General features: G+C 51.9%; 1 protein-coding gene across 1 annotated transcript in view; it reads right to left on the minus strand.

The window, feature by feature from the left end:
- The window catches only part of MMP24 (matrix metallopeptidase 24), a 43,378-nt gene that overhangs the window by 4,490 nt on the left and 17,676 nt on the right, over positions 1-21,212 (minus strand). The window contains exons 2-8 of the mRNA XM_045528734.1: positions 20,226-20,374; positions 15,358-15,474; positions 13,231-13,535; positions 6,028-6,189; positions 3,793-4,007; positions 1,666-1,804; positions 128-394 (exon numbers count right to left, since the gene is read on the minus strand). Coding sequence (XP_045384690.1) covers positions 128-394; positions 1,666-1,804; positions 3,793-4,007; positions 6,028-6,189; positions 13,231-13,535; positions 15,358-15,474; positions 20,226-20,374 — 1,354 coding nt within the window. The remainder of the gene's footprint in view (positions 1-127; positions 395-1,665; positions 1,805-3,792; positions 4,008-6,027; positions 6,190-13,230; positions 13,536-15,357; positions 15,475-20,225; positions 20,375-21,212) is intronic.

The following is a 21,212-nucleotide window of genomic DNA, read 5'->3' on the forward strand; positions in this document are numbered from 1 at the left end:
GACACGAGGCAGGTGTCTGCCACCAGCTGGTTTCTCAAACCTGGACGCCCTGTGTGTCTGCCCGTGGCCCGGATGAGAACCACACAGAATCAGCTCCCCCAACCCCGCCAGCCCGGCCCCTACGTACAGCCTTCCTTGCTGATGAAGGCCCCCTGGGGGGCTTGCGGGATGCCCTTCCACACGGTGATGGGCTTGGGGTAGCCGGGGTCCGTGGCCCGCCGCTCCTCGCTGTAGCGCCAGTACCTCTCGCCTTTGAAAAAGTAGGTCTTGCCCACAGGCTCCCAGCGCAGAGCCGTGTCGATGCCTTCCCGGGGCAGACAGCTGCCCAGCTCGCCCAGGCTGTGGGGGTACCCAGGCTCCACCGTCACCTCCTTAAACACCCAGTACTTGTCACCTGTGGACAAGAGGAGCCCAGGGTCACCCTTCCGCCATGACTCAGGGACAGAGGTGTGGCTAGTGCTGCTTGCCCAGCATCAGAGTGTGGGGGAAGGAGAGCCCGAGGCTGGCTTGATCCCCTTGGCCCTTGGCCAGGCAGCGCTTGGGGACAGGAAGCCAGAAGCCAGTCATGGATTCTGGATGCCTTGCCCCGTGCCGCCCGGGCTCTGAGCCCTGCCCACTTTCCATGCGACATGGGCCTCTCCTCTCTGGTGATCCCGGCCACTCCCGTGACTTCGTGCACACTCCTACTCCCGCCCCCTCCACCAGTGACACCAGCTCTGGGGCTCTCCTGTCCCAGACACCCTGACCCCCCGTGGCCTCCCAGAGCTCCTCATCTGCACCACAGCAGGGCTCCCTCCTCATCGCCTTCTGTCTCCCAGGTCCCCAATAGGGACCTTCATCTTCGACCCTCTCCTTCCTTCCTTCTCTCGGGAAGAGCCTCCTCGCAGCTCGCCTGGCCCTCCAGCATGGACGGTGCTCTCCCCCCGTCCAGGGCCACCTCAGACACGACCGCCCTGCCTCTGCCCTGCCATGGGGAGCCCTATGGCTCTCTGCTGCGCAGAAACATTCAGTGAATTTCCAGCCTTGGCCTAACGGATCTGGACCACAGTCTGGCCTGGCAACCAAGCCTCTTCGGGATGCGCCCCCATGCGACCTCTCCAGGCCACTTCTCCCAGTTTCATGTGGCCGTCAGGTGGGTCTGCTAACCCTTTGAATGACCCCGCATGTCCCACCACGGCTCCTTCACCCAGGCCGTCTGTCCCTCTGGAGTGCCCTCCTTGCTCCTTACTAACTATCCGAATCTCACCCATCTTGGGCCTGGCCCAAGTCAGGATAATTGTCATGAAACAACCCAGCACGGTGCTGGGCACAGGATGGGCACCTTAGCCCCCTCTTCCCTCCCTCCCCTGACCCCTGCAGCCTGGGTGACCTCCCTCTGGGCTCGTACAGAACTCACAGGATGGCCCTCCATGGAGTGGTCTTCAACTGCCCATCCCACCCTCTGCTTCATGTCACCCCACCAACCTTGGCATACACAGACCCTCAATAATCACTCCCTGACTTGATTTCCCCAGACTATGCATCACCTGTCCTGTTAGAGGTCCGTGTCTCTTAGGGCTAGAAGGGTGGTTGCAGGGCATCTGCCTCTTCCAGCTTAGATGGGAAAAAGGCAGTTCCAAGAAGGGCAGGGAACTGTTCCGGGTCCCACAGCATAGGCTGCATTACCTTTGAAGAAGACGAATCTTCCATCAGCCCTTTCGTAGGCTGCGTCTATGCGGGCAGGTAGGCCCTTCCAGAACTGCTCAATCTGCATGGGGTAGCCCTCCTGCACCCGGTTATTGCGCAGGCGCCAGAACCAGCGATCCTGGGAGGAAAGTGGGGACACAGAGGCGTGTCAGGCTCTGCCTCTGGACCCAGTGATCTCAGCCCTGGGGCTCAGGCCCCAGACACCCCACACCTTCCCTGGGCCCGGTCTTGCAACCCTCCATGGGTCTGTCCATCTACTGCTTCTAACTTTCTAACCCTGGGAGGAAGACAGGATGCTCCTGTGACCCTCTTCATTTGAGCCTCCCGATGGCTCTTGCTGCCTGGCGGTCATGAGACGGAGCAGACAGGCCTGGTGTGGGACAGGAGGCGCGAGGGAGCTGCAGAGGTTGCCTCCCAGGCCTGGAGTGACCACGTGAGGGCAGCCAAGAGTCACTGACGTCAGCTGGGCCAGTTCTCAGCAGGGTGGTCGGCGAGACTGGGCAGAGCGCCCTCCACGGGGCTGGCTCTAGCCAGCAGGGCGAGGACCTTGGGAAGCAGCATGCTGGGGGAATTCCCTCAAGACCTGGGTGAATTCGGGTTCCTCTGCTGACAGCCGGGTGACCCAGGGTCTCACCTGCAAGTGCAGGCAGTAAGGAGGATCCAAAGAAAGACTCTAGGCGAAGTGCCCAGCACAGTATGGAGCACACAGTCCATGTTGGATAAACAGCAGCTAAATAGGCCAAGAGTCCAACAAAAACCCCTCCTCTTCTAACTGGTGCCCTGTCCCCACCGCAGCCCTTGGCTGGAAGGCAATGGAGGCAAGGCCTGTGGCCTCCCAGGACCTCAGGTTTCTTACATGTAAATGGAGATAAAACCTAGACTTGCCTATGAATGGTTCAGTGGGGAGGATCGAAGAAAAGTGAGTGCAGAAGAAGGAACGTGATTCATAAAAGATGGTACAAAAGCTAGTATTTTTAAAAGGTGTTTTACATAGCACTTTTGCGTCCAGTTTTTTAACCTTACTTTTCCTTTTGTGACTCTGCTAAGTCGATTTGAGATATACAGAGTCTTAAGAAAGGCCAAGTGACTGACTTAGAGCCACTCTGTGAGGGGCTGGACTGGGGCCGACCCACATCTGCTTCTTGCTCAGGGCCCGGAGCTTGCTGGGGGCGACTCCACGAGGGGCGTGAGGCAGCCCTCTTCACCCAGAGTGATGGACACGCGCCACCCAGATCCCCCTCAGCGGAGGGCTTACTGCCCCGGCGGTGGGGGTGTGGCCAGCAGGGAGTTTTCATCCTCTGGGGACGGTCTCAGCTTCAGGGAGCCTCCCTCAAGTTCATGCCCTTCCTCTTCCAATGACTGAGGCAGGGGGTATAAAGGTCCAGCCATCTGGGGCCCAACGTGGCATGACTCCGACAGGCCACTGTAGCCGCAGAGCTCCCTGCAGGGGTGGCCAAGTCTGCAACAGGCCTACGTTGCTGCATAACTTCCCCCTCCGCTGGGTCCTGCTTCCTTCTCCCCCTTCCCACAGATGTTGATCCCAAAGGTACCCCCCAATCAAAATCCTATGTTCCACACCCCCACGTGGAGTCTGCTCCCTGGGAACGCAACCTGCAGCGTGCCAGGCAGGCTGCCACCCGGTTAGCTTGTGACTGAAGTGACAGGCACGGGACAGAGAAGAGAGGTAGCCTGGCCAGTAGCAGCCTCCCAGGCCCTGGCAGGATCTGGAGTCAGACTCAGCCAGCACCGACCCAGCCCCTATTCCAAGCCTGCCCTCTTCATAGCCGGGCACTCATTGGTCTTCACACATCCTTTGTTAGAGGAATGACTCCCCCAGCTTTCACATGGGGAAACTGAGGTCCAGAGAAGGGAGACAGCTTGCTCAAGGCCACAGACGAGAAGCCATTCTCCAGCATTTCCCCAGCGTTAACCCCGGGAAGGTGCGGCATCACCAGTCTTTGCCCCACCATCTTGGAAACAAGTTGATTCACCGGGCAGCACCAGGAAGAGACCCCATGTCCTGGCCACTGGGCCAGCTCCCATGCGGGCCCCCCAGCAGCCTAATCCATGGGGGGCGTGGGGCAGGGGAGAGTCAACCGGCCTCACCTTAAACACAAACATCTCGCCCCGGAAGAGGGCCACCGTGTTGAAGTTGCCGTCACAGATGTTGGGTTTGCTGCCTGGTGTGGATGGCCGGTCCCCGAGCGGTGGCCGAGGGGGCCTGGGCTGTCGCTCATGCTTCCTCTCCGACGGTGAGTGGATCCTGCGGACGGGGAGTGTGGGGAGTGGCCTCGTGGGCTCCAGAGGCTCTGCTGGGGGTCCTGGGGAGAGGGGCCGCATCTTAGAGAGGGGCCAAGCCGTTCCCTGCCTCCCACGGCCATGACCACATCATCCCCCAGGCAGTTCTGAGACAGGTCTGCCACATTCCACCTCCTGTCCCCCCTCCCCAGTTTAGCTCCCCAATCCTTGAGAAAATAGAAGAAAACAGTCATTAGAAGGGAACTCTCATCTTTCCACCCCCAAACCTAGTATCTTCTCTTTTTTCTGTCCTGTTACAGAGCTAACGTGTCCTTCCTTAGGGTCATTGTCCCATGCCCTCTTTCTCTGCCCCTCTTCACATACACTGGCCCCACTTTCTCACCCCTCTTCCTTCTTTATCCCACCCCAAGGTAGCTTCTTCCCCGTCACCCACTCCAGCTACTCCGTCAATATCACCAGTGACCGCCATGTTGCCATATCCAATCATGACTCAACTCAAACTTGGATGAGCATATAAATCACCTGGGGTTCTGGATAAGGTACAGAGGGCCTGGGGCGGGGCCTGAGAGTCTGCATTTCTTCCAGTTCTAGGGTGATGCTGATGTTGCTGGTCTGAGGCCCACACTTTGAGCAGCAAGATCACAGAAACAGTTGCCTTGAGACACCGTCCTCTCTTTTCCTGGGCCCTGTGCTCTCTTGGTTTTCCTCTTTCCTCGTGGGCTGTTCCTCCTCAGCCTCCTTTGCTGCCTGCCTGTCCTCATCTGCCCTACACTAGAGGTTGGAGTGCCCCTGGGTCCTCTTCTCTCTCTACATTTTCGTCCCTAGGTCCGTGTTTCTCAACTTGGGCTGCACATTAGGGTCACACAGGGAGCTTTTAAACTCTGTATGCTGGGGATCACCCAGACCAACTAAAACCAGATCTCTGGGGGTGGCCTCCCCAGGTGGCTCCAAAGGGCAGCCAAGGTGAGAACTGGTACTCTAGGTGGCCTCATCCAGCCTCGTGGCTTTAAAGGCCTTCTGCATCAGAGCTGTCCCGTAGGACGTTTGGTGACGATGGAAATGTCCCTGATTTGCACTGTTCAGTACAGTGGCCTCTAGCCACAGCTGCGGTGGCTACTGAGCACTTGAAATGAATGACTAGTTCTTGGTGTGACTGAGGAATTGGAATGTTACTTTAATTTTAATTACTATAAACTTAAATCTCAATGGCCACATGTGATTAGTGGTTACTGTATTAGACACCAAAGATCCCAAATCAATATCCCAGCCCAGATTTTGGAGCTGTAGGTAAATCCTGTTGCCCCACTATTATAAAGGCCAGAAACCTTGGGGTTATCCTTTACCCTCCCTCCTTGCCCTCACCCCCACATCTGATCTGTCAGCAGATCCTGCCCCTTCTACCTTTTGAGATACCTTCTGGCACCTGCTGCCCCCACCTTGTCCCCTGCTGCCCCCTCTGTGCAGGTCAGGGCTCTGGTTGGGGCATCTCCTCCACAGGGATGCTCCTCCCGTGCCGCAGCCCGGGCTGTGGGGGCCTGTGCTGTGTTAACAAGTCTTTGTGCAAATAAACTGGTTGTCTCATCTCACCTGACTTGAGCAGAACAAGAACTTCACATACCAAGGTGAACTGAACTGGGAGAGAGATGTGGCAGGAGGCCCTTCATACCTTATCCAGACAGCAGGAACTTCTCATTTTTCTCTTTTTCAATAACAAAGCTCTGGTTACAATACTTATCACATTATGGAGCTCCCTGGCTAGAGGTGGGACTGTGAGGTGCTCAGTCACCATCTGGCGAAGGACGGAGGGAAGTGCAGGAGGTGAGGGGGAGGTGTGTGGAAGGGGGCGGGTAAAGAAGAGGGCACGGGGAGGGGGGCGCCCTGTCCTCGCTTTTGTCCTTCCCCATTACAGCTCAGACCCTCCCGAGTGTGCTGGGGGCAGCCTGTCCTCTCTGGCAAAGATGACAGAAGTCTATAAAGGTCGGTGCGCAGTCGGAGACAGCAGCAATGCGGAGGATGGCAGCGCCCCCCACCCCGCCCCACCCCCGACAGGCAGAAGGAGCAGCCCCCCGGCCCAACACACACCATAGATCTTCTGGATGCCCTGGAGATCGTCCTGGGGCAGCTTGAAGTTGTGTGTCTCCATGTACTGGTAGAAGGGAGCCATGATGGCGCTGGGGTCGTTGGAGTGCTCCAGTCCCAGGGCGTGGCCCAGCTCGTGCACAGCCACCAGGAAGAGGTCGTTCCCTGTGGAGAGGGGAGAGGGGCATGGGGAGGTGCCCAGGGCACCCACTTAGAGGTCAGTCAGCCAGCAGACACCGAGCACATGCCTTGTGCCAGGCCCTGTGCTGGACTCTGGGGACGCACGGAGAAATCAGCCCCAACCCTGCTCTCCAGAGCTCTGCACAGAGTGAGGCACAGTGTTCTGGGTGCTTCAGGGATGTCTATAAGGGTCGAGTGGGGATTCGGGGGTGGGGGGTCATTTAAAGTTGGAGGAAGCAGTTCAGGGAAAGCGTCATAAAGGTGAGTCTTGAAAGATAAGGAGTGGGGAGGATGGATTCAGGGGGAGGAGAGGAAGGGGTGGGGGCGGCATTCCCGGCAGAGGGACTGCTATAAACATGCTCCACGGACAGGCAGTTTCCTTCCACTTGGCTCTGGAACAGAGCAGGAGGGGAGGGCAGAGCGGGATGAGGTCAGCCAGGCTGGCGAGCTGGGCTGTGATGCCACGCAGAGGAGTTTGGACGCTTCTCGGCCAGTGGGGGCTTTAGCAGGGGTAGGGATGGTGATAGGATGAAATCACTGGAGCTGCGGCTGGGGGAGGATTACAGGGAACAAGCCCCGAGGCAGGGGGAGCAGTGGGGTCAGTCCAGAGGCCCATCCTGGTCCCGGGGTCCAGGTGCAAGTAGCGGGAAGAGAGTCCTGGGCAGCAGCGGGAGCCCCAGGGGCAGGCAGGGCCTGGGCTGGGGCAGCTCTCAGGCAGGGGGACCTCAGCTCCAGAAGAACTGAGCTATTGGCCAAGATCGAGGCCGTGGTTCAAGGGCAGGTGAAAACACCATCCAGGTAAAACTGAGGCAGCCGCACGGCTGGTGGTCACAAGCCTGGGCCCCCGAACATGGTGCCAGCGCTGCCAGCTCTTCCCCTGCAGCTTGGTGAATTTGGCCAGTGGGTCCACCTGAGCCTCAGTGTCCTCACTGGCATTCGTTGCCCCTTGAGCCCTGGCTCTTATCTCCTGGCCCTAAGGCGTGTCTCAGCCCGTTCCTGCCACCTCTGAGTCCAGGGAAGGTGCCAGGAGCCTAGGAGGTGGTCAGGAGTCCTATTGCCCACTCTGGCCTCAGCGTCACTGGCAAAGTAGCCCTGTCCCAGCCCAGCCGAGGGCCCCGGGAGGGTCAGATGGGGGTTGGCATTGTTTGGCCTTCCTGACTAAGGTCTTGGGAAAGTAGAACCCCCATGGGGTGGACCCAGGCCGCAGGAAGTGTGTGCCTGCATTTTTACTGACACCAGTGTTTGCAGCGAAGCCTCCCTTGAGCAACAGAAAGGAAGGGGGATGGGCAAGATCAATGCAAGGTTGGCCAAAAGCCTGGGGTGGCCTTCTGCTGGCGAAGGGCAAGCTGGCGCGAGAAGGCCAGGCCGCCCCCAGCTCCTTCCTCAGGCCCAGGTCCTCTGGCAGCAGGGAACGGTGAGCTCATCTCTGAGCTCCATCCCAAAGAAAGGCGGCTGCTAGCGCCAGCGGAAGGCAGCTTCGCTTCCTGGGGTCCAGTCCTGGCTCTGCTCCTGGCCCGTCCCATGAGCTGGGACAAGCTGTTCAGGGACTCAGTCTCCCAGCCAGGCTCTTCCTCAGGAGCCATGCACGGGGATCTCAGCTGGGGGCCTGGGAGCAGGGCTCTGAGCACCTGGGGAGGCTCTAAACCTTTGTCTACGGCCTGTGTCAACTACTCCCCTGGCCCCTCTGCCTGGGTCTGCAGAGGAGAGTAACCCCTTACAGGAAAGAGGCCCATGGGTTGGGTCCAGGGACCCAAAGGAAGGGCAGAGCTGGGAGCCGGCCTCCTGCTGCAGAGAAACCCCAGGGGTCTCTGGGGCAGCTGGAAGCAGAGGGGCAGGGGCCTCCCGGAGCCTGTGATACGAGGGCCGAGGTCCGAGGAGGAGGGGCCCGCTGTGGAGAAGACCCCTGTGCTTCTTGGGCAGGAGGCTGTTAGGGGCTTCACTCCCCAAGAGCGTGAGAGGCAGGGAAGCGGAGTGGTCAGGAGTATAGTCTCTGGGAGCCACACTGCCTGGCTTTGAATCCTAGCTTTGCCATGTCCTAGCAGTGTGACATTTAAAATCTCTTCCTCTGTAAGATGAATGGAACAATGGCACCTTCATCAAAAGAACAGGGGTGAAGATTAATGAGGCAAGGCATGTAGCACGCTCATCTGCCTCCTGGCACAGAAGTATTGCTCTTTATTAGCAAGGTCATGTTGAGCTGTGAGGACCAGCACCCCTGATAGGGGGTGTTCCTGTCAGTCCCTGGGCCTCCAAGCAAGTCCCCAGCGGTCTCTTGGGCTATTCAAGTGGACCTTGTCTCTGCTCCATTCCCTTCTCTTAGGACCTCCATGCATGGTGACTCCCATCTCATGGACGCCCCCAGACCCCCAAGGGTTATAGCATTTCCTTTTGCCTCTGTTCTTCTGCCAGTGCTGTCCCCTACACCTGGAATAACCTTACTCCTTCCAAGTTCAGCTCAGTGCCTCTCTTCCAGGAAGCCATCCTTGGTTTCCCAGCCAGCAGGGCGAGCTCTCTCCTCTGCACTCTCTGGCACTGCCTCTGCCCCCCATTATCACTGCAGTGCACACTCTCATCCGCCCCAGGGCTGTGGGCTCCTTGAGGGCAAGCTTTGTGCTTGACAGGGTGAAGTGACAACACTCAGCATGGAACAAGGCCAGGAGCTCAGTATTTTTGCAAGGGTGGTCCTTGGATCGCCTGCAGCAGAACCAACTGTTAAAAATGCAGGGTCCTGGGTCCCACCTGGCTCTGCCACTTTCCAACTAAATTTCTTTTTACTTTTTATTCATTTTAATGTGTTTTTTGAGATGGGGGGGGAAATCTCACTATGTTGCCCAGGCTGGTCTTGAACTCCTGGCCTCAAGCAATCCTCCTACCTTGGCCTCCCAAGTAGCTGGGATTACAGGTGTGAGCCAGGTCAAGAAATTCACTTTCCTCCTCTGTAAAATGGGGATTATAACTGCTGGCCTGTCTCCTGGGGTGGGGGGAGGGTTAGTGAGGTAAGTGTGGAGGGGCTCTGCTCTGTGAAGAAAGGTCATGGTGACTCTTCCTGTCTTGTCACCTCCCGCAGGGCTGGGCTCCCTCCCAGCAGAGCTTAGTGACTATCTGATAACTTATTCATTGCTTGACTCATTTGAAAGAAATGAGGACAGAGGACACCTGAAAGTAGCCCCAGAAACAGGCTTTAAGGTCTGGTGGCTGAGCTCGCCCCTCCACACAGGCTCTAGTTGGGATGGGGTTGGGGGGGAGAGAACCACCTTGGTGATCAGTGGTTCTCGGGGGAAGGAGGTCCTGATTGAGCAGGTTTGGATTGGCAAGTGGGTAAGTAACTTTTTTTTTAAAGTCCCCAGGTGAATTATATAACGGTTGGGTTGGGCTGACACAACCTGAACCAAATGCTCGACCTTAACGTCACTGAAAGTGGGGCCACCTGCATCGTACATGCTTCCCGATGCCGTGACCAGGAAGTACCAGCACCAAAAACGTGAACCTGAATCTAGTCAGGCCTGTAGCTCTAATTAACAATATGCAGGAATGATGGGGGAGAGAGACACATTGAAAGTGAACCTGAATCTAGTCAGGCCAAATGACTGTCCTCGGGACACACGAGCAGTTTGTTCGACAGCTGTACGGAGGGAGACGCGTTGGGGGTGTTTTCAATTAAAAGCACTTTAAGAGACACGTCAGCCATGTGTGATGTGCGAACTTGTTTGGATCCTGAGTCAAGCAAACAACTGTAAAAGATATTTTCGAGGTAATTCGGGAAAGGGAGCACAAACTGGGTATTAGATTTTAGGAAATTGTTAATTTTGTTGGGTTCGATGATGATTTTGTGGTTATGTTATAATTAAGTCTGTCTGTTAGGTGTATACCAATGTGTTTACAGGTGAAATGATATCATGTCTAGGATTTTTTTGGAAATACATCGGCCAAAAAATAAAAGTGGGGGTGGGTAGATGAAATAGAAACAGCACAATGTTGACAGCTGCTGGAGCAGGTCGGGAGGACCTGGGGAATGACATCATTCTCCCTACTTTTGTGAGTTCGAAGTTTTTCATACTGAAAGGTTAGTTAAAAAGAAAGCAAATCAACCAAAAGTTCCCAAGAAACTCCACTCACTCCCTCCCTGAGTCTACGTGGAGATTAGATGAGATAATATATAGGTGCTCAATAAATCTTAGTTCCTTTCCTCTCATTCCAAAACCTGTCTTTGGGCGATTCACTGCATTCCAGTTTGCCAGTGATGAGCTAGGTCTGGACAGATCATGCTTGTTTTTCTGGAGCAGAGCAAAGTCCTGATTCTTCTCCAAAGAAGACATTAGCCATCTTGGGATGGCTATCAGAATTGGCAGTTGTTCACCAGAGATGGGGGTGGGACAGATGCGAGGTCCCAGGTCTTTCTCCCACACACCACCAGTTCTTGGGATTTGGGGGGCTGGGCCCAGCAAGTTCTCCAGCAGCAAGTGGGTGTGTGAAGTGCACACCCCCAGTGCTGGGCAGAAGGGGAGGGCGGAGGGGTGGGAGTGTCTTCCCAGTGCCTTGTTTGGACAACAGCCTTTTGAAAAGTCATTTGTCTTTATCAGGGATATAACTAAAACCTTATCAGCTAACAGTGCCTGGCACATAACAGGGCCTCAGAAAGGTTAGTTCTCTTCTGCTCACACCTTATCAGTTAGCACAGACAGCCATTCCAAAAATAAGATTGAGATAAAGAATAGGTACTCAGAAGGCCAGGAAACACATCCAGGACATAGGGGAGAGACACCAGGGCAAAGGAAGTGGAGCTTGATAGGAAAGGGGACAAAGAGAAATTTAACAGGTTGATAATTCTGCCCAGGCTGGGCCTCAGCCAAACCATCTCCTGAACCAACTTTGCCAGATAACCCTGAGCTGCCAATCCCCGATCCAGGCAGTGATAGAAAGTGTCCTGGAGGAGGCGACCCCCATCTACAGACACCAGACGTGGCCTCTGAGGAAATGGGCCTTGCAGTGTCTGCGCTCAGCCTGAAGCATCACTGAGGGCAGGAAAGAAGGATGCTCTGTGTTTCCCAGACTCGCTTGAGCTCCAGAGTCGGGATGTCCCGGAGGAGTCCCCGGGAACCGCGTTTATAACGAGAACTCCAGCTGGCTCTTATAATCAGGCAAGTTGGGGAAACTGGGAGTTCAGATAGTGTTTCTCAGGATGATGATCACCGGTATCAGAAGCCCCTGGGGAATTTACTAGACCAATTGCAGATTTCCAGGCCCTACTCCAGACCCAGAGAATCAGAATAGCAAGAGGTTAGGAGCCTGGAATCTGCATTCTTAAAAATGGTTTCTAGGTGATTCTGCTGTGCCCCTGTAGTTTGAGAACCATGGAAGCTTAGCATGGTGGCTCCAGGGTCATAGTGCCCAGGTTCAAGGCCTGATTTCACCATTCATCAACTATGGGACCTTAGGTAGGTTACTGAATGTTTCTCTATACCTCAGCTTACCTAGCTGTAAAATGAGGATAATAATATCTACCTATTATGATAATTTAATATTATTCTATATTATATAATTCAATGACATATTAGTTAATATATAATTAAATTTAATTAGTTTTGTTATATATTTTATATAATATAATAATTTCATGGAAAGTACTTGGCATGGGCCTTAGAACATTAGCATAACCACTAATTGTCATCTATTATAATCTTTTTTTTTTTTTTTTTTTTTGTGACAGTCTCGCTTTGTTGCCTGGGCTAGAGTGAGTGCCGTGGCATCAGCCTAGCTCACAGCAACCTCAAACTCCTGGGCTTAAGCGATTCTTCTGCTTCAACCTCCCGAGTAGCTGGGACTACAGGCATGCGCCACCATGCCCAGCTACTTTTTCCTATATATTTTTAGTTGTCCAGCTAATTTCTTTCTATTTTTAGTAGAGAGAGGGTCTTGCTCTTGCTCAGGCTGGTCTCAAACTCCTGAGCTGAAACGATCCTCCTGCCTCGGCCTCCCAGAGTGCTAGGATTACAGGTATGGGCCACCACGCCTGGCCAAATTGTCATCTATTATAATCTTAAAGCCAGAATCCTCTGTCCCTTATCCTCCAGACCCCTGCTGCATTTTCTTGGTACCTCTGCTCCAGCCTGCAGTAGAGTCTGCCTGTGACAGGGTTACTTAAATGCACACACTTGACGCTGGACTGCAAGAGGGCAGAGACTGTGCCTTTTTTTTTTTAATATATAAATGTTTGGCTCCCCTGCGCTTCGCAGGACTCTGCGTCATGTTACATTAGATTTGGAAGGGACCTTAGGGAGCACTCAATCTAGCCCCTCACTTTGCAGATGGGTAGACTGAGGGTAAATTATTTGTCCCTTGTCTCATAGCCAGGTAGTTGAACTGAGGTTTCAGCCCCAGCCACCTTCCAGTGATACCATTTGAGCCCTGAACTCTTCCTCTTAAATATGGGCATAATAATGTCCATTTGCCTATTATGTACTAAGCAAGTGCCTTGTGACTGAACGTCAAGGAGGAACTCTTTGGCAACCTGGATAATATTGTTACAGTTGCTGCACAGAATTGACTCTGGCTCCATAAATATTCACTGAGTCATGGTGGTGCAGGCAAATTACCCAAGGATGCAAGAGTAATTATGGGGCCTGTTACCTGTGAAGTTGACATAAAGAAGAATGTTGGTCATGTCATTTGTAAGAAGGCCTTTGACACTCTCATCACTCAAGCCAGAGCCCACCACTTTCAGCTTTAGTGCCTTTTAAACTATTGCTTCAGCCTCTGATCCATTACTTTATCCTCTTATTCATGGCCTAACCCCTCCCTCCTGCCTCAGCCCAATTAGACCATCTCCTAAGTGATCTGACCCATCTCCGTGGTCCTGGCCCTGGTGGATCAAGTGTTAAATATTATCAGAGACTACAGTCCCACCCTCTTAGATTCTTAGACAAGAAGCTCTAGAAAGTCATCTACGGTGTCCTCTAAGCTCTTCCTCAGGGCTTCTTTCCCAAGAACTGCGCAACCAAGACTATCCCTGTCCCCTTGTGGCCTTACCATCATGGTTGGCATTTCCTAGCGTCCATGGCTCATCCGAGTCAAAGTGAGTGTCTCCTCCAATCCCTGGGCCGGGGAAGTAGGCATGGGCCAGGAATCCCCCTTCCCCATCAAATGGGGAGCTGTCGCCATGGAAACCAGAAGCAAAGAAGATCATGATGTCTGCCTCCTTCCGGTCGCTTTTGATCTCATGGTATGGCACCTCTTCAAAGGTCAGTGGGGTCACCTTCTGCCACACGTCGAAAGCCTGGCGAATAGCTTTCCGTGTGTCTAGCTCACCCACCTTTGGGGTGTAGTTGTGAATGCTGGTGAGAGAGGGAGACTCATTAGGGAGGAGCAGACAGAGACTAGCAGAGCTAAAAGCAGCATCCAAGACAATAGGGCTCAGTGACCTTCACATTTTGAACCCTAGAATCTTGCTGAGGTGCCCCAGGGGTCGAAGAAGAGGTGGAGTGGGCAGAGCTCTGGATCCCCGCCCCTGCCTCAATCAGAACAGCTTTGCTTTAATCAGTGTTTTATATTTGATCTCCAACAAAGTTTGTGTTGAATAAAAGACTCCACTCCAATCTGTAGAAAAGTTGGTAGATAGCATTTTCTAAAAAGTTATTTTAAAAATATTCAAACAGTGGAGAGGAGTTTAAATGAAAAGTCACTTTATTTTTTATTTTTTTATTTTTTTTTTGAGACAGAGTCTCGCTTTGTTGCCCGGGCTAGAGTGAGTGCCATGGCATCAGCCTAGCTCACAGCAACCTCAAACTCCTGGGCTTCAGCGATCCTACGCCTCAGCCTGCCTCAGCCTCCCGGGTAGCTGGGACTATAGGCATGCGCCACCATGCCCGGCTAATTTTTCTATATATATTTTAGTTGGCCAGATAATTTCTTTCTATTTTAGTAGAGACAGGGTCTCGCTCTTGCTCAGGCTGGTCTTGAACTCCTGACCTCGAGCGATCCACCCACCTCGGCCTCCCAGAGGGCTAGGATTACAGGCGTGAGCCACCGCGCCCGGCCAAAAAGTCACTTTAGAAAAATCTTTGGCACCAACTACTGCTTGTCTGCCTAGAAGCTGGTATAGGGCAGTATCTGATTTAATCTGTTATGGATTTAGCTATTCAAGGTTACTATGCCCATACTGCCTGATCCTCCACACAGGAGCATCACTACTTCTGGGTGCTCTGCCCTGTGAATGCCCAGGACATGGATTATTCTACCCATTCCATAAGTAAGGAAACTGAAGCCCAGAGAGGTTGGGTGATAAGGTTAAGGTCAGAGTTGGGACAGAACCCAGTTCTTCTATCTCTTGGTCCACTCTGGCTTTTCAGGAGACCCAAAAGTCTATCCAGTTTCTAACCCAGATTCTTCTGAAGTTTCCTTCTCTTGTCATATTTCTGAAAAAAATCCTGTTCTGGTCTCATCAGCTTGTCAGCAGGAGAACCCTTAGTTTAACTCTAAGAATCTCTGTCTTAGATCCTGCCCCTGCACCCAGGGGATCCACCCAAGATGACAGGAGAGCCTTGAAAGATGCCAAACAGCACCCACCTGAGCCCGCCCTGTGCCTGGCCCGTGCCCAGCCCCACTCTGAGTTCTGGCTTCTGAGTCTGCTTTGGTGGCTCCATCATCTCTGCTCTTGGTCCACTAGTCTGGCTTGGAGACTGATCCTGCTCTGCCCTTGGTTTACCCAGACAGTCAAGGAATGACACTACTGTGATTCAGGTCCTTTTTACTCCTTGGGAAACAACTGGAACTGTGTTGGGAATCTCAGGTGAAGTCCATCAGGCGGACCTTGGGTGGGGAGGGCATCCGGGTTAGAGGAGGTGGGGTTTGGCAGGGAAGTGACAGGGAGAATGAATGAAGCCCGGTTCTTTATCACACCTGAAACTTACTGAACAAGCCATACTCCACTTTCTGTAACCTAAAAACCAGAGGCATCTAAACAGAACACAACTAATGAGCCCCCAAAGGACCAAATAAACCTGAAGTAGGAGTCACAGCATCCTGTGGAAGCCACAGGGAGGACAAAGTCATAGGCTCTCAGCACCTGGTCCTAATCACCCCCCTACACTGTGAGCCTCTGAGACTCAGAGTGAGGGGGAGTCCAGAGCCAGCGAGAAAGAAAGGGGGTCAGAGCACCTGTAGGTGATGTGTTTTTGCCTCCACTTCTGTCCGGTCAGGGCATAGCGCTTGTTTCTCCGCCTATGGCTCAAGTGGGGGTGATCAGGGACTCCACATCGGGGTTTCTTCATCCACCTGGGCAGAAGGAGGAGACACACACACACGCACATACATAGACACGCTGTGGTTCCTGAGCACTCCAGGAGCCATTGCGTGATCCCCAGTCCAGTCTGAAAGGCAGTGTGCAGCCTCAGCCTACACTCTGGGACCCTCGCTCTGAAGGACCCCGACGGGAACATGATTGGCTGATTGATTCATTAATTCATCCACTTGAACAACCAAATGTGGAGAAACAATGCTTTATAAGGACAGTGAATCAGAAGACAAAGACTTGGTAAGTTCCAGCTCCGTTCACCACTAATCACAGGGCCCCAGGCAAGCAACTGAACCAAGGTGAACCTCAGTTTCCTCATCTGCAACAAGAGAATTATGATTCTTTGCTGTTCTTAGGATTCAGTGAGTCTCAAAGGAGAAAGTATCTGTGAAAATGCTCTGCACATGCAATTAGAACACGTCACTCCCTGGTTAAAAGCCACCAACGACTTCCCCAAACACTAGAATGAAATCCAAACCCTTCATTCCAGCCCACAAAGTCCCACGTGATCTAGCCCCTGCCTACCTGTCCAATAATGTCACCCTCATCCCCTCGTATCCTGTGCTCCAGCAACGGTGACCTTCTTGGTGTTCTTTGAACATGCTAAGCCTAGTCCCACTCCAGGTTCTTTGCATCTGCTGTTCCCTCTACTTGCAATGTTCTTCCTCTTCAGGTGGTTTGTTCCTGCACGTCATTAAGGTCTCTGCTCAAATGTCACCCCTTCAGAGAGGACTTCCCTGTCCACCTTATCTAAAATAGTACCCCCTCCCCATCCCATCGCTATCTGCTTATCCTGCTTAATTTTTCTTCATAGCGTTTATCACTCCCTGCAATTATATTACATATTTGCTGCTTATTTATTCGTTGTCTCTCTCCCCAGATTCTAAGCTCCATAAGGACAGGAACTTTGCCTGTGTCCCCAGGGCTGGCACAGTGCCTGACACAGAAGGGGTTCAATGATGACTTATTGACTGACTGAATGAATGAAGGCATGAATGAATGAATCTGAACTACCCAACAGTAGAATGGCAGAGCACAGAGGGCAGCAAAGTCTCTTTCACTGTGAGTGTTCAAGAAGTGGTTGAATAGCTATAGGGCTTGGAACATAATTCTCTGCAGCACTTATCACATTGTATTGTGATTTAAATGTCTCAGTCTGTTGTCTCTAATCAATGGTAAATTCTTTGAGGACAGGAACTATGTCATATTTATCATTGTGTCCCTGGAAACTAACCCAGTGCCTAGAACTAAGTAAATCCTGATAACTGTTATCAGGTAAAGTTACGTTAGGGAACAGTAAGCCTGGGACATCATTGGAGAATTTTTTTTTTTTTTTTTTTTTTTTGAGACAGAGTCTCACTTTGTTGCCCAGGCTAGAGTGAGTGCCGTGGCGTCAGCCTAGCTCACAGAAACCTCAGACTCCTGGGCTTAAGTGATCCTACTGCCTCAGCCTCCCGAGTAGCTGGGACTCCAGGCATGTGCCACCATGCCCGGCTAATTTTTTTTTCTATATATATTTTAGTTGGCCAGATAATTTCTTTCTATTTTTAGTAGAGACGGGGTCTCGCTTTTGCTGGTCTCGAACTCATGACCTCGAGCAATCCACCCACCTCGGCCTCCCAGAGTGCTAGGATTACAGGCGTGAGCCACTGCACCCGGCCTTTTTCTTTTTTTCTTGAGACAGAGTCTCACTCTGTCACCCTGGCCAGAGTGCCGTGGCGTCAGCCTAGCTCACAGCAACCTCAAATTCCTGGGCTCAAGCAATCCTGCCTCAGCCTCCCGAGTAGCTGGGACTACAGGCATGTGCCACCATGCCCGGCTAATTTTTTTTTTCTATATATATTTTTAGATGTCTATATAACTTCTTTCTATTTTTAGTAGAGATGGGGTCTCGCTCTTGCGCAGGCTGGTCTCGAACTCCTGACCTCGAGCGATCTACCCGCCTCGGCCTCCCGGAGTGCTAGGATTACAGGCGTGAGCCACCGTGCCCGGCCCATTGGAGAATTTTTTAAAAGGGGCCAAGGTAGGAGACGTTGAAGATCGTGGCTGATTGGGGTTCTGCATTTTATGTCCATCCCTGTGCTGGCCTAATGACCAACCCACCACACTACAGCACAGGATTGCTGGCAGGGAAAGCAGGCTGACCTCGTTTGCAGCTAAAAGCAGCTGCCATTGGCAGTGTAGGGAAAAGAAGACAGGGACTATTTTAACCAAATTTCCAAAGCCCCTCGAGGGAATTAACCAGGTCTTACTCCTCTTTGTAGGCTCCACATTGCCTAGAGAATGCCTCATACTCAAAAATCAATAATAAAAGATATAATAAGAGCAATACCATGCATTTGGCATAAACATTTATAATTTTCACAATGTTCATATGCATTTAAAATTTTTGCTTCTCAAGACAAGCCTGTGAGGTAAGCAGAAATTATTATCCCCACTTTACAGATGAGGGGAAGGTACAAGATAAACCGAGTAACTTGTAAAACATAGAAAACAGCGAGGCTGGACTGGAACTTAGCTGAATGAATACATGAACTGTTAATTAATGCAATTTAACAAAGCCTGGAGCTTTTATTGTTTCTGTCCATGCTTAACACAAGGTTGAGCTAGAGGAACTGTGCTGTGGACTGATGAGTGAATGAACGAGTGTGCGCCTTTCCCAAGGTAGACATTCAAAAATCGTACTTTAAATTGCTAATCTAGCTTCCTTTTACTAACAGTCCCTGGGAAGAGAACCAAGAGCCACCTCTGCTACTGCAAGGCCGAGTGAGACCTGGAAGGGCCCCTCATGGAGGAAACAGGCCCAGAGAGAGGCAGCCGTTGCCCAAGGTCACAGAGCTGGAGCTGGAACTCAGGTCTCTAAATTCCACCCCAACGTCTCAGGTCTTGGGTTAGGCGTGAATGGCTTCCTCCTTCCTGTGCTTTCAGACCACCATTCCCTGCCTTCCTATGGGCAGAACTGCAAGTGGGAAATGCCATCCTCTTCCCTCACATCGTTCCCTCTGCCTCCGCCTTTCACCGTGCACCTGCCACTCTCTGAACCCTGTCCAGCAGGCCTGGGGCTTTCTGGAATGGAGTAAAACCCGAGGCCAGGTGGTGCCCCAGCAGAGACACCAGCGCTCCTGCCCCAGGGTGCGCCGCCACGAGGCCTGCACACAGCCCTCAAAATAACCTCGCTTTGAAAGGCCGGCTGAGCTCTCTTTCCCCAGCTCACTCGAGAGGCCACAGGGCCAAGGAATCCACCATATACCTGACATCACCGGAGCAGTCAAATGTGTCATCTCAGAATTTCACAATCTCACAATCAGAGAATCCGCGGGATAGGAAATGTTCACCCAGAATTTTAGGATCCTAAAAACCCAGACTCACCAAGTTTTAAAAGCTTGGATGCTTAGAGTAATGGAATCTAGAATCTGAGAGCCATCACCCAACAGTCACCTTTGCAAATAAACACGCTGAGACCCAGAGAGATGATTCTGTCAAGGAGTGACTTACCCCAGGGGCAAACTGATCCTTGGTCCACAATTGGGTGCATTTCCTGTTCCTCTCCCGACTCCCATGTGTCCTCACCCAGCCCTGCTAGGCTCTTGTCCTTACTACCTCCTTAGGAAACTCACTCGGTGCCTTCATGGCATGAGTGGCTTTTCTCAAACAGCTTTCATAGCTATTTCTTGAATTTAAGCCTGTTCAACTCTCTCCTGTCTTAAGCAAACCAACAAACCAAGCTTCATCCTCTTGAGCTACCACCCATTGCTCCTCCCCTGTGAGGTCAAGCTTGAATGTTTTCCCTCCACTTGCCATCTCTACTCCTCGCCTCCCCTTCTCCCTGCTGCAATCTGACTTCGTCCCTGCCATCCCGCTGAGGTTAACAACGACCACCGGTTTGTCACTATACTCAGCAGACACTTTTCAGTCCTGCTCCTGTTGGGCCACTCTGCAGCAGCTGGCCCTGCGGACGCCGCCCCTCTCTGCCAGGACATCACATCACACCCATTGGGCTTCCTCCTCCGCTCTGGCTGCTCCTTCTCAGCTGGCTTTGTGGGGTTCCATCTCCAGCACCCTCCTCTTCCTCCTCTTTCTACTCTCCCTAGAGTGATCATGATCATCCTCGTGGCTCTTGGCTCGATTTACTTGTTCCTACCTCCTAAATGCCTCCCTGAAACTCAGTGCTTCCTTCTGAGCTCTAGACTGGTGTGGCTGGATGACTGTGTTTGTCACTGGACGGGGAGCTGCTGGCGGGCAGGAGGACAGGACCAAGCATGGTGCCTGGCACATGTAGACACTCAGCATACATTTGGTAAATGGAAAAAATGGGACAAGAATTGCCATCCCATTATCATTCAAGAGTTTTCTATATCGAGCGAGACTTGTACGTGGCAGGGAACTATAGTCGGCTACTTATAGAACTGTAAGTTACTGGAGCCCGAGGACATTCAGAAGACCATCTGTAACCAACCCCTCATTGTACTGATAAGGAAACTGAGGCCCAGAAGGGTTAAGTGACTTGTCTCCAAGGTCGCACAATAAGTTAATGGCAGGGCCAGGACTCTCATCCCAGGACATCGCAGCTCACATGGGAAAGGGCACTTTGGGGTGTTCCCTGCCAGGATGGCACTGCAGGAGGAGAAGACAGGAAGGTGGGACAGGCAGGCTGTGTAACGGGCCATGACAAATGTAAACCCAGATGTAAGTCCAGAAAGTTCAAAGGCACAATGTCCTACGCAAATCTTACTCGATCGTTGTCTGATCCAACACACCGGTGACTGGGATCCCGTAAAACTGCTGCATAGTGGAGACTGCTGACTGTAAGGCCTTCCCTGAGTGCAAGGCGGATGCCCGGGAATCATAGGGAAGCAGATAGCCGTAGGACTTCAACCAGTTCTGGAAGACATGGGACAGAAAAGCACGCATTAGCTGGAGAAGGCTCTGTTCTACCTGAGATTTGCCCTTAAAACTAGGGATCATTTTACCCAAGCGACTTGTGAACACACGCTCTGGTTTCCTCCTTTATTCTGCAGACACTGTCAAATTCATCTCCAGAAAACACAGCTCTTATTGGCTCACTCCCCTGCTATAAACCTTTCCATGAGTCTCTACTGGCAATGCAATAATGATTGAATTTGAATGCAGAGCTTGCCACTACCCTGCCTTTTTACTTATTCATTCAGTGCTTTCCACAGATATCAGACTCAACATGCAAGAGCACAAGAACAGTTGATTCTCTGAAGTAGGGTGGTCTCTGGAAAATGTTGTGCCAACCAGAAACCCATTGTGTCTACAGTCAGAGTCTGATGAAGAATCATTTTCAGAGCATCTACTGGCAGGAGATTACATACAATCTTTATTGCTAATCTCTCCTAAAAAGCAAGCCATTGTAAATAACTATAAATGAACAAAACATTGTATTATTTTATTTAAATAGAAACAATAGGTGCATAGAAAAAAACCTAGAAGGGTACACATACAAATTAATATTTATCTAGGAGAATTCCTTGTTTTTAGGAAATACACAATGAAGTATTCAGGCCTACATAAGGGTGCATGATGTCTGCAACTTATTCTTGAATGGATTCAGAAATACACATATATAGACAGAGACAGAAAAGGAGAAAAGAAAAAGATAGATAAAGCAAATGTAGTAAAATGTTAACAGTTGGGGAATAGGGGTGAAAGGTATTCAGGAATTCATTTTCCCTATTTTTGAAAACTTTTCTGAAAG

The sequence above is a fragment of the Lemur catta genome, chromosome 17, assembly GCF_020740605.2.
Source record: "Lemur catta isolate mLemCat1 chromosome 17, mLemCat1.pri, whole genome shotgun sequence".
Classification (NCBI taxonomy): Eukaryota; Metazoa; Chordata; class Mammalia; order Primates; family Lemuridae; genus Lemur; species Lemur catta.